Raw genomic sequence first — 13,472 nt, 5'->3', positions numbered from 1 at the left:
TACCCCCTCGATATAATGGTATCAATACGTATTTTCTTCCGTATATTCTTCGCTAATACGTTTAGTCCTAGTTAGGATCCTCTACAATTACAATTCGAAACTAAATTATGATCGGAACCATACTCACTATCGAAAGACAGTGGATCCTGTGCTGTGTGTGGTTCTCGATGGTTCTAAATAAAGCGGCCATTGGAGGAAATCTGGGTCGTGCAGAAGACCGTATTCTCGCTCTTGTTGTGCGTCTCCCGTAAGCCTACTCCCCTCCTGTATAACGGCGACCGGGGCCTCGGGTCGGCCGTCGCCTGATGCAATCTTCTTCAACCTCACCATTCATCAAAATCATTCGCGTTTGGTACCTCAGCTTTCTGCATGCCGTGCTGTAGGCATCTTGATTTCAACTTGTTAATGAAGTCCCTTGCCCTACAAAGGGAATTCTGTTAGAACTCTGGGTTTGATATGCATGTTATGAGCCTTGTAATCAGATATAGCAGCTAATAGTTTGGATGATCTTTCCATGTCCCATCATACTTACTCTGTTCGTTGCTTCATCTCTTAGGCTTCTTAACATTTCAAATCTTGCAACTTTAATATTCTATGAACACTTTTGATGCTCGTCTCTAAACCATTTCTTTTAATTTAAGGTGTTATGGTGAAAATTATGTTAAACATCCACAGGGAAGTAGAAGCTGCAATATATGAGAAACATAAGATATGTGAGCCCTTATATTCCTGATGTTTGAGGACCAAGTACTTTTCCAAGAAAGCCCTACATGGAGGTAAAGGTAAAGTCTGCGACTTTATTTAGTTCAAACTATGCATGAACTCATAAAAAGATGATATGATTCTAACAACTTGTTGTCTATATTGGTAGAAGGAAATTTATATTCACATATTATATGCTTACATCTATTTTCAATGGTTGAAACCTAAATTAATATAGCTTATCACAGTATCTAGGACTTCAAATATGCAGAGGAATTTTCAGTTTCTCTTAGCATTCTCCTAAGTTTAATTTATAGATGAAAAAAGATATTGTCCTTGCTCACTTGCAATCAGTATGTCAAACAAATATCTTGGATGTACATTTTAACTTTAGTACTTTGTTATGAGTTGATAACTTTTTATGCACTATCCTTCTTGGTAGGCAACTGGTAGGCCCCAGTTCTTGCTCCAAGATAAAGGCCACAGTTACTTTTGAGAATCAAGCATAAGGAGAGTCTTAAATGCATTCTCTTAACTAAATTTAAATATTGACTGGGAGAACCCAGATACTCTTTTGTGGATCCATGAAACTGGCTCTTGTAGATCTTTTTACTATGGACTTCTGCAATTAAGATACATATTTACTTATCTGATTGAGGATTAATATGAAGCATCTTGGATATCTTTGTCCATGATCCACTAAAAGTTTGTTCAAGTTGATGTGACTATATTGAACCAGATGTGTTTGTGGACTAAAGACTATCTTCTAAGAATTTGTTAATAACAAATACGTTTACGACAGTTTCATCTGAATCAGCTTCTGTCCATTTTCCATTCAGATAATCCATTTTTTGGCATGCTAATGGTTCAGAATGAAATCTGCTTTCTTGATGTTGATTAGCAATGCATTATACCTTTACCAAGTCAAGGCTCTCCATGTTTTGAAACCTGATCTGAGCTATTAGATTTCATGAGTTTGATAATCTAAAAATTTTAGTTTACATGCCCTCTATCATATTATGTTGATAGAATATATTGTTAATATCATAAACTCCATATGACCTTTATCTATGCTGGTTGTCTTTAGAACAAAATTTCATAACTTCTAAGCAGTAGTGAGGGTCTTATTTTACATCATTCCACTTTCAGCATGGTTTTTGTTGTTCTGTTTCATTTATTTGTCATTGCATAATCAAGATAGATCATTCTGAGGTTATTATATTTTCTGGTAACTAATAACCTACATCCATCGCAAAGCTTTTTTAATTTAAAGCTTTGTTAGACCATGATATACATTTTAACTTGTCAAGTACATAATATTCCATTTCTGCATTCACCGACTTTTATTTTTTTCTGCAATTAATTTACAGGGGACAATATGACCATGAAACACACTTTTGATGATGAGGACAAAGTCAAATGGTTAAATTTCATGGTTCTTTATAAGTTTATATTTCAAATTGAATTTGGATTTGACCACAGTTTTGTGGTCCTATTTAGATAGCCCTGTCCAAAATCATCTCTGACCCAATTAAATACCTGGAAGATCAGTACTAGTCAGCACTGGAAGCAGAAACCACAATGACAGTCAACAATAAATAATCTTCCAAAAAAAGCTTTTAATGGTGACTTGGAGGACAACGTGATGAAGACAAAAGGGAAGTTATATTTATGTGTTGTCGTGGTACTTATTTTATTGCCTTTGTGCTTATGGCTTATTGCAGCCAGGATAGTAGGACACAGAAAGCTATGAAAGGCGGCAGCTGTTAAATTACTTGTCTTTCATATAAAATGATATGAAACTGGACTAGTTTTGCATGCAAATGCCACTTTGATGGACCAAGAAAGCTCCATACATCACTTGTTGAAAATCTGGTTTGAAATTTTATGAAAATGGTTGTCACAAAAACTATTGAATGCATCATTCTGAATTTTGGTGTGCAGCTTGAATTAGGTGGACTGCATGAGCAGAACAAAAATATTATTATCGAGGAAATGAAGGCCCCAAAGGAGCATCTCAGGTGAAACCAGACAACTTTTAGTTCAAGTCTCATGCAAGCTGGGTTATTCTAGACATGTGAGGCACAATTATACTCAGCTGCTAGATTTTCAAGTTCCTTTAGGAGCTCAAGCTTTTTGTCCCTAAGCTTTATATTCTCATGGAGGATGTGATGGCACTCTTTCATCATGTTGTTTACTTCGTGGAGGAGTTGGTGGTTCACTGATTGGAAGTGAATGACCAGTGACCACAACTGATTGAATTGTTTCTGCTTTCTCATGCGCGATCGTCGAGCAGACTCTCTGTTGGATATCATCCTTCTCTTCCTCCTCTCTTCGATGAGGCTTGATTTGTCTTCATCTTCCTCATCTGCAGCTGAGTTAGTGTTATAACAAGTGCTTGGATAGCAATCAGCATACATCCTGGAATCATAAGTGGAAAAAGATCTGAAGAGACTGCTAAACTTGAAGGATGAGATGTCACTTGGAGCCATACTATAATGGGCTTGGAAGGAAGGCAGGTTTGAAGGTGAAAGATACCAAATGCTGTCAACCTCATCATGGTGCATGGTTGTATCGTTTCAAAAAGACTGCATAAGGTAAGAACAGCTTTGGGAGGAAGAGTTGTTACAAAGAAAGAATTGAGGTGAGCAATGGAAGCATGAAAGAACAGGATGTGGAGGTTATTTATAGTGTTAAAAGACCAAAGGGTGAGAGACCTACTTCAAGCATTTCACACTTTGTTAAACAGGCAATAAGAACACACATCCATGAGATCACCATCCAGCTTGTGGGATACCAGGGAACGAGTGGCTCAGTTTTCATGTTTGTGTTTTCCAAGCATGTCCAGAGGAGCGTCTCCATCATGATTGTCTGATCAAGATTGGACACTAGAGTGCAAATGGAATGGACCCCCAATAGCATCACATCCACTACCATTAAATGAGGTGCTGGTTGTTTAACAATGACAAGCATTTCCCCTGAGGTGAGAACAGGATATTGACAAAGGTTTGCTGCAAGCATGAATCTGGATCATGTATAATTGATGAAAGGATTGTGGGCTTAAACCTTGGAACATTGCAGCTGCAGGCGCTTAATGAGATGAGGATAGATAAATTCTTGAATGAGAGGGTAGAGTTCATTTTACTGGAGGGTTGATAGTTGGAGCAAGTGTTCGAGCAAGGTGAAAGAGGATGAAAATGAAAGAAGATATGCAAGGAATGTTTGATTGGTGTATTTCTGTGACACTGGCTTTATATTTATATTAAGATGAGGGGCATAATGGAAGTCATTTCCCAGAAAAGTTGACATATTATTTATGCCACTGAAATAATCCATAAATACAGGCCCATTTGGTGAGGATGGATAATCAGGCATAAAAATATGCTCTTAATATGTCTAACAAACTATCTCATAATAATATTGTTTAACTATCAAATAAAATTCTCCTAATCCCATCAACGATCTCTTTTTCTTTGTGTTGTAAATCTTATTCTTGTTCCTCAGATTTCTTTTGATCATTTGTCATATTACTGTTATTCTACTGGTCTCAACTTGTTTTAGTCATTGCACCTACTTCTGATAAATACTCTCATATACTTATGCTATTATCCATCTTTCAAGGCTTCTTGTACATTGATAGTGCTATTATTATCTTCATGTCAACAATCTTATTTCTGGACATTATGTTATGTGCTTTTTTTTATGCTAACCACTCCAGTAAGAATAAATCATTCACCTGTTCCTTATTTGATGCAAATTCATAACTTTAATGTCATGGCCCTAAAAGCGAAGGTTACATTAAGAATATATCTTTTATGACTTTCACATTAGAAATTTTCTAACCATGAGCATTTATCCTCTTATCAGGTCAAGGTATATCTGGAAGGATGTCATGGAACATTTTGCTAAAAGCTCAATTCTTTGGCAGACTTCCTCTGCTGCTTCTTGAAAGCTTTTTAGGAAGGAGGAGGTTTGTATGTTTTCTTGTGTATCATCTAAAAGAAAGAAACAATGCTTTAAAGTTGATCCATATTGAATTGATTATGGAACACTAGCCCAATTGCAAGTGGTTTTTCCTTCTCTCTTTAGGCATCTGGCAATCATCCAAACAAACCAAGAAATAAGTAATTTATTTTCTAAACATGTATTTATTGTCATAGCTAATGTTGAGACCTAATGAATTTCATAATGTCTATGTATTTTTGGTATGATTTTTTGTTTTTCTTTCCATGAGGAGGTCATCAATTTTTTTAGTTACAAATGGCCTATTTGTTCATGGACTAGCCTTCAAGTATCATGTAAGGTTTGATAGATATTTACTCTAATTCTTATGAGATGCTTGTTGAGCTAAGTTCGTTGTAACGTTAACAAATTTAATAATTTTCTGTTTTAATATAAATAAAGATTTAAGTATTATGAACTAAATATATGATTTTTTACATATCTCAATGTCAATAAAAGATTCATATAACCGACTCCAAATAATTGGACTTACGATTTTATTATTACTGTTGTTATTGTGTTTAAATAAGGATTCTTACTCAATCTATACATTATATTTGATATGGACATGCCACTCTAGGATTGTGAGTTAGGAGCCAACAGGTGTAAATGGTTCAAAGAAACTTTTTAGGTCACATCATTTTCAACTCTAAACTTGCCTCCTCATGAGCTTGAGTTGTATACCCTTCACCTATCTTACACTTCTTTCATTCGTGAGTGCTTTCTCAAAGCTACCTGATTCTCAAAGATATTCTTATACTAATTATTTAGGTCTATAATTGATAAAATGATTCTTCCTTAGATGTGACAGCCACATTAAAAACTCAGGAATTCCTCTCCTCATGTCTGAATGCTTTCAATCATATATAGAGAGATCATCCTTGGTTGGTACTGCCAACCCCACCACCACCTTCAGCCAACTTTTGAAAATATGCAGTTCATGCATGGATGTTGCTGCTTCTTGTGCAGAGACTTAAGACCATCATGCAGCAATTGACTCTAGGGATTGCTTGGATGCTTGTACCTAAAATGTTATTATTAGTGTTAAGGAAACATGTGTGTTGTTATAATTGCCCCATAGATCATCTTCATGTTTTGACTCAATACTGTCTTGTTTATGATGCAGATAATGATCATCAATCACATATTCAGGAACCTGGTGTAGCTTAATGTCATTCTTATTCATTTTGACATTGCTGTCACCAGTACATAAAACCAAAATATGAGTTTGCTACAAGATTGCCTCCTTAGAAGAGAGAGATGGAAAACTGGCATATGTGAGAGGGATCAGGTTCCTACTCCAGCTTGCAAGCAACCCCAGCAGCAGAGGAATGCAAAGGAACTCAGCACCCCAGTGACACAATTCCTCATGAATTGACTCACTTATGGCTTTTGAGTTCAGAGTTTGTGGCATCAGATTGCTGCAAAATCCATTCACAAAGAATTTGAAGTGGTAGGTGTATAAATGATCATGAATGTGAAATTGTTCAAGACAAAATATGATCATATGCATCTCCTTCAAGTTTGAAAATCCATCAAACACTTTCCCAAACTATTTTACATTTGTAGTTCTCCATTATTCTGCTAGATGTGAAAATAGAGTGCTGTCAGATAGGCTGATTCCAGGATGGAATTGCACTAAATGTGGTAGAAAGAAAGGAGACTGAGATCATGTTTGAAAGATAGTAGGGACAATCTAATTAAGAGAATTTGGGGAAACAATGCCTTGCAACTAAATCAACCACATAAAATTCTTTAGGTTTTAGATTAGACTGCAATAAATTGCTTCACATAACCTTTGCTATTTCCCATTCTGAAAACACTTGTATTTGATGTTTTCACCAAAAATCAAGGAATTCTATGAATAGAAAAGATGGAAGATGTCAACATATAAAAAGCAGTATGACATGCCTGTATGCAGCATTTATTACCCCAAGAATCTGAATACCTAAAATACTCTTAATATTCTGAGAAACATGATGAGTTTTTATGATGGATTAATCTCATTTAGAGTTTTAACCAATAGTCAAATGATAATTAACTAACAAAAATTAACCACAATAACATATACATTTGTCTGCAAATTTATATATATGCTTAGCTTAAATTTAGAGCAATAAATAAAAAATGCTTTTATATATATACAAATATACTTAATGCAAATAACCTGTAAATTAGAAATTCATATATGCGAATCTGAAAATAGAAACCTTTGCAACAGATGGACCACTTTTTCTTTACGGATATTTCTGTTCATCATCCTTGAACACAGATTTCATCATCAACTAGGAGGGAGGAAAAATGGAAGAGTAAATTCCATGGTAGCCAGCACACCAAGCACACCAACAAAGGAAGGTCTTGTGAATCAGATCTCATTGACAGAGATCATGTTCCTGAATGCTATAAAATTAGGCACCTAATCTGCAGTAATTAACAAAGCAAGATGCTCAAGTTCCAATGTAACCTAATAATTACATGCAAGGATGAGTATAGATTCCCCTTGAACTCCTCTCTTTGTATCAGAGACTGTCTCTGAAAATATTAGTAGAACTCCTTGGGAATGGCCCTACAAGTACTACTTGCAACATAAACAAAGACTCCCCACAGAGTTTTCCCTCCCTCTTCTTCAGAGATCCAGTTTTTGTTTGAATGCACTATCCATGGTCTTTCCTTGCAATGATTGGAAGAGCAAGTGGTTCCACTGTGCATGATTCCTGTGTCAACAGCAAATTACTCAGCTGTTGCTGACTCTGAGGTGCAATTTCACTGCCTTTTTTTCCAAACAAAAAATAAAATAAATTACTTAATATCTGACAAATCCTATACTGTTTGTGTCATAGTGACCCAAAAAATCAAAATCAAATGTTCCTGGATCTTGCATAATTTGCAAGCTAGTTTGCAGGTTTATTACCTTTCCTGAAAACATGTATGAATTTATACTCTAAAATTTCTCATGAGGCACAAAATAACTCTTAAGCTACTTTGACTGTTCCAAAGAACAAAAAATAAAGGAAACACAGGTGCTAAATCATGTCTTTTATCTTTTTTTTTTGTCATCCATAAAATTGTAGAAATAATATGCAAGAGGATAGTGAAGCCTGAGTTCCACTAATTGGAGTCACACCAAAGAATGAATCAATCAGATATGCAAGGTAGGCTAATACAATCTTTAAGCATAGTTAGATGCATATTATTCATTATCAAACAGTAACTGAGAGTTCAGATGCTAAGTGGTGCCACTGTTATCTTACATGATATAAAATGCAGTGGTACATGGGTTCCATTTCTATGCAAGTTATTATATACATTTTTTTTCTGAGAGGGGCAACTCCAAATGTGCCAAATCATTATGACAGAACTTTTTGAGATCCCAAACATCACAAGAGTGGTTGGCAATGTCAGGCTGCTAGCTCAAGGCCTGTAATGTGCCAAGTTAAGAAACAAAGATAAAAGGATCAAAATCCAAGTAAAGAGAAGCTGGTTGTATAATGTTTCTTTGGAACAAAGAGACTGGGGATTATGAGTTGGGGGGACTCAGGTCTAAAGGGTGTCTTCCTGTGGTGTGAGTATGCTAACCAATATTCTTATAAGCATTGGTAGACAGTTGCATTCTCTCTTCATAGCATTGTGATAGAGAGTAGAATCGAATCTACAATGGATTATATAATTTGCCTTCGATAGTCCTTTTACTTACACATGCTTCAGTAGGGTTTGTTTCACTCTGCAGTGGGTCAAGAAGTGTTATTATGTGGCACAGTGGTGACCATGAATGTTTGCACTGAGTCAAGAAGGGCAAGTTCTATTCAGCTTCCTTCAATGATTGCTGAGAAGCGAGGATTCTCTGGTTGGTAGTCTTTTCACCTCTGGTCACAGCTGGGTACTTGTGTCCCTGTTCAACTCCTAGGGCTAGGAATCTTTGGCCTAACGTATCATCACTCATCTATCCATCCTTTTGATCTCCTACATTGTGAAATCCAAGGAAAGTTTGATGGGCAGTGGAACAATCTTGGTTTTCTGAGTTGTCTTTGAATGGGTGTCTGACTTTTCTAAGATTCTCTTCTGAAAAGGTGGGTTTGGTGAATTTTAGCTTCTGCAAGTGGTTCTAATGCCATATAATCGACACATTTGAATGATTTGATTTAATGCAACTTGTTGTGGCAGGTAAAAATCTTCACTTCGTTTACTTGTCAGCAGTTTACTGATGTGTGGAGTAGGTGATTCTGCTATTTGATAGATTCATTGTCTCCATTTTTTTTCTGTGAGCAGATTTATCTTTGCCAAATGTGTGCTACTGATCAGTGACTGTGTTGAGATTACAGCAGGCAGCTGTTCTTTCTCAATTTTTGATTGATATAGTTTGTGCTGAACTCAGTTAGGAGTGAGGATAATATGGGCTGCAACTCTGGATATTCTTCTGATTGACTCCCAGCAATCCTTGAACTGCTGTCTAATGCTCATCAATTTCCATGGATGACTCATTCAGCAGTGAGCTTTAAAACCTGTCCACAAGCTTGAAATCATGCAAAAACAGCTTAGATTTCCCAGTTGATTTCAGATTTCACTGAGAGATCAACTGCAAAGTTTTCTTGCTACATGATGAATCCTTTCGATGCAACTACATCAAGAGATAACTCTGGAGCTCAGATGCAGAAGAAGAACAAAATCGACATGATGGAAGCTGTCAGAATTTCCTCATTATCTACTGATTATGTATCCAAGAATGGCAGTCTGATGAAGGAACAAAAGGACATGCATCATCAGCCTAACCGCACTGGTGTTCACCAAGAAGATCCATCTAATCTGGCCACTGCAGCTGGGAATTCTTCTTCCTCTACGACAAGGAGAAGAGCAAATGAGGTAGTTCAGATCCTTTTCTCTCAGATATGTTTCGTTTGTCTGTCTTCTTTGTCGTTGCCTTCCATTGATCACAAGTAGATATCTCAACGAGCACAAGTATCCTGTCAGATACCTATGGAGATGGAAGAGGATCATGAACCGAAATCCGAGCGAAAGAGTTTGACGGTGGCTACTGTTAATCCTAAACGGAAGCAGGTAAAAGACATCACTGAATCAGATCTAGTTCACGTCCGGGCTAGGCATGGCCAGGCAACGAGCAACCACAGTCTTGCAGAAAGAGTAAGATCTTGCCAGCATTAGAGAGTCCCAGATTCTATAAGAGCCAATCTTTCTTTCTTGATAGATATGGACCGATATGTGCAATTTAGGTAAGAAGGGAAAAGATCAATGAGAGGATGAAGCTTCTTCAAGGCCTTGTTCCTGGTTGCAGCAAGGTATGGTTCTTGAACTCCCTATTCTGTCTATCCTTATCACCATTCGACATATGAACACAGGTCACAGGAAAAGCAGTAATGCTGGATGAGATCATCAACTACGTTCAATCACTACAACAGCAGGTTGAGGTATATATCCTTCATAACATAAACATTTTCTGCTGTATTTTGAGACATCTTCTCAGATTTCCTGCTGACCATTTTATAGCAACAAATAACTTCCTCTTTTGATTCCCAGTTCCTGTCAATGAAGCTTGCAGCTATCAATCCAAGGCTGGACATTGACAGAGAGGGAGTTCTTCCTAAATATGTATGTGGCTTCGTTATGCTGATCATACAGCCTTATCTAATTGATGAGTATTGCTTATTTATCATCACATCAAAGCCTCCCTCTTTCCCTGGCAGCTACTTCAGCCCTGCAATAGCCCCTCAGCTGCTGCTGGTTTCTCATCAGACATAATTCATCCGCAACTACATCTGCCACACCAGGGTTTGATCCAATCTGGGTTATCTGGGACCAGAAACCCTCCAGATTTACTTGGAAGATCAATAGATACTCAAATGACTGCAGAAGATGGATATAACATGCAGGTATAGTCAATTCACTGACTTCATCAGGACTGTGGCAAACTAGGAAGGCTCATTTGTTCTGTGTATCTTTAAATACAATTCTTGACCAGTTCATGAGCAATTTATGATTCCTCAAGAATATTAAGATGACAAAATGAATTCAACTCAAAGAAACAAAGGGATCCACAAAAAGTGAAGTCAAGAATGCACAAAAACTTCTAACCACTGACCATAATACATGATGCTCTGTTATTCTTGTCAGTATAGCCTTGCAGTAGACTGAGCTGAAATAAGATGCTACTTGTCAGCATGAATTTTTATGTCTGGATTACTTTCAGGAAGTGTTCTATTTGCTCAATTACCACATCATTTTTTTTCTTCTCCTTTATCCACTGAGAAAAGAACCAAGTAACCTCCTTTGGTCCACCTATATATCACATCTGCATACACTAAACAGCAAAAACTTCATAGATTCATTAGAATACCAAAAAGCTTTTTCCTTGGATATAAAATGATAATTATTTGAACTTTGTAGAGGAAATTGTTTCGATCTGATTTCTGCATTATGGTTTTGTTTTCCTAAAACTTGTATTTTCCAGTCCACACAGTTGACTGCTTTTCTTTGTGGCACTGAGCTTTCTAAGCATTTGCAGGTGTCTAATGCATGGGATGAAGAGCTCCACAATGTTGTGCAAATGAGATGTAGCAGCAGTACCAATCTCTATACTCATAGAATTCAACAGTAAACCTCAAGAAGTGCATGCAGCATGAAACCATTATCCTGCAGTCCTTGTTGCTGGTTTGACTGAAAGTTCATGTTGCTTCAAAGGTGTTGCATATTTCATACAAAAGGCTTCATGACTGTCTTTGAGCATCTTGCCTTGGTTGGGGTGGTGGAGCAAGCCAAGTGAATTGAGAGGAAATGCTGCCATAGAAGAACACCAAAATAGTTATAATGTAAGAGGAAATTAACATTACTAATCAAATCCATGGTTAGTATTCAACCATATCAGGAGAGAAAATAGAGCTACTAAAATCACTCGGACCATTAATTATGAATCAATTTTCGATGCACTCACTCGATTCATAATTACATATACCAAACTACTTATTCATATGACTTATAATACTCTGGAATTATGACTTACTAAAAAGATCAGAGATGAAATGATAGTCTCTATATCTTTAGTTCTTTCATTCAAGGTTGGGTTTTTTATTATTGCAAAAGTAGTTTGTTATTAGTTGTTTACTTCTCTTTCTAATAAAATATCTTCAAAAAGTCACCTCAGTTATACTGTTTCATAAGCTATATGTTTTGCCTTTGATAATGATTGATTGCTTCTAACAATGAATGTCCTAAAAATTAAACTCAGTATGTAGATCGAAGTCTTCACTTTTACAAATTTTCTCAGAGTTTTTTTTTTCTAAATAATAATTTTATCCTTATGCTTCTGTCTTCTATCGTTGGTCGTGAGTAATCTTCCATGCTTTCCAAAAACACAATATCTATATTTCTAATAATCTTCTTGTTCACGGATCCCATAATCTGTATCCAAACTCTTCATGACCATATCTCAGAAGATACATGCTTTTGCCTTATTATCAAACTTGAACCTCTAATCTTTGGGAATATGAACAAATGCTTTACACCTCTCTTTAGTGATTATAAGATATATCTTTTTCTCTCCATATTCTCTCTGGAACATCATCTTTCAGAGGAATTGATGGAGAAAGATTTATCACATCAACTGTAGTTCTCATAGCGTCCCCCAAAATGACTTTGGTAACTTGGCGTGGGAAAGCATACACCTAATTCTTTTTTCAATGATTCTGTTTATCTTTCTGTCACACCGTTCTGTTGAAAAATTTTAGGAACTGTTTTCTCAAACCTGATACCATAGAACCTACAATAATTCTCAAAATGACCCATGTACTCGCCACCATTATCTAATCCAATATACTTTAGTTTACTGTCAGTTTCTCTTTCAATACTAATATGAAATTCCTTGAAAACATCGAGTACCTGGTCTTTAGATTTCAAAACAAAAGCCCAATGTGACGACGAGGCATCGTTAGTCGTCTTTACCTTTATGGGTAGGCTCTCGGTCATTAAGTCTATGTCGCAAGTGAGAATGACAAAAAACGAGATGCATACGTACGGATAAGATTGACGAGAGTCAGTAGGGTTTTGGGGATAACGACGAGTTCGACATAAGAGAGGGGAGTAAAAAGATAGAAATTAAAATATTTTTATATTAAAAAATAAAAAAACTGTGTGAAATTTTAGAAATGAGGTGATAAATATGCATGCATGCGTCCAAAAGTTGGTGGGAGCGTTCGACCGGACGTCAGCAACACGTGTGAGAAATGTGGGGCCACGCCCTGCATGGAAGTAAGGGAGAAGGGAGCCGCGTCACGTGAGGGCGGCGTCCACCTAGGCGATCATGAGGGGTCTGAACCACGCGCCCGATGGAGACTGGTCGCCCTTTCCTGCCCCACAGCACGTGGCGGGACATGGAGCGGGAATTCCACCGCACGAGATAATCTCTCAGCCACGGACGACGTCACCGAGTGACACCGTGTTGTCGTCACGCTCGCATATGACGTCGACGAACCCCGCTGCTTCCGCGCGCTCCGCCTTCCGCCACCACTCACGACACGACGCGAGCGAGCACCTAGCGGCCGCTTTGACAGACGGCAAACGGGACGTCCGTTCTCCGTTCCGTTCCTAACGGCCGTTTTCACGGATTGTACGCCCGTCAACTCGTTTCGCTTCCCGACAAAGAGCACCCGTATGGGCCGCACGTGACCTTCGCCCTCCCCCCACCATCGTCACGTGCCCAGCCGCCTCTGGGCCCCACCGATCCTCCACCTCCTTCCACCACTTCGCGACGTCCCCACAGCGCC

General features: G+C 37.6%; 1 protein-coding gene and 1 long non-coding RNA gene across 8 annotated transcripts; both read left to right on the top strand.

Moving 5' to 3' along the window:
• Positions 1-235: 235 nt before the first annotated feature.
• Positions 236-6,346, top strand: LOC135648581 (uncharacterized). 4 transcript variants are annotated; one of them, XR_010501003.1, is made up of 5 exons: positions 236-535; positions 676-782; positions 2,073-4,055; positions 4,570-4,672; positions 5,831-6,346. It is a non-coding gene; the product is annotated as an uncharacterized LOC135648581 (long non-coding RNA). The 4 variants fall into 4 exon arrangements; XR_010501002.1 differs by having other exon boundaries at positions 642-782; XR_010501001.1 differs by having other exon boundaries at positions 237-782; positions 5,831-6,345.
• A 1,783-nt stretch (positions 6,347-8,129) lies between these two features.
• On the top strand, positions 8,130-11,569 carry LOC103999255 (transcription factor bHLH49). 4 transcript variants are annotated; one of them, XM_065167768.1, is made up of 9 exons: positions 8,130-8,266; positions 8,432-8,771; positions 8,971-9,561; positions 9,670-9,840; positions 9,930-9,995; positions 10,056-10,124; positions 10,234-10,305; positions 10,401-10,586; positions 11,219-11,569. In XM_065167768.1, exons 3-9 carry the CDS (start codon positions 9,298-9,300, stop codon positions 11,309-11,311), a joined length of 921 nt encoding a protein of 306 aa, XP_065023840.1. In that variant the 5' UTR covers positions 8,130-8,266; positions 8,432-8,771; positions 8,971-9,297; the 3' UTR covers positions 11,312-11,569. The 4 variants fall into 4 exon arrangements, with proteins under 4 accessions (XP_065023840.1, XP_009419224.2, XP_009419226.2 ...); XM_009420949.3 differs by having other exon boundaries at positions 8,199-8,266; positions 8,410-8,771; XM_009420951.3 differs by lacking the exon at positions 8,130-8,266 and having other exon boundaries at positions 8,728-8,865.
• The last annotated feature ends 1,903 nt before the right edge of the window (positions 11,570-13,472 follow it).

The sequence above is a fragment of the Musa acuminata genome, chromosome BXJ3-9, assembly GCF_036884655.1.
Source record: "Musa acuminata AAA Group cultivar baxijiao chromosome BXJ3-9, Cavendish_Baxijiao_AAA, whole genome shotgun sequence".
NCBI lineage: Eukaryota > Viridiplantae > Streptophyta > Magnoliopsida > Zingiberales > Musaceae > Musa > Musa acuminata.
Note: the sequence above shows the minus strand (reverse complement) of the source record. Positions and strands in the feature narration are given on the sequence as shown.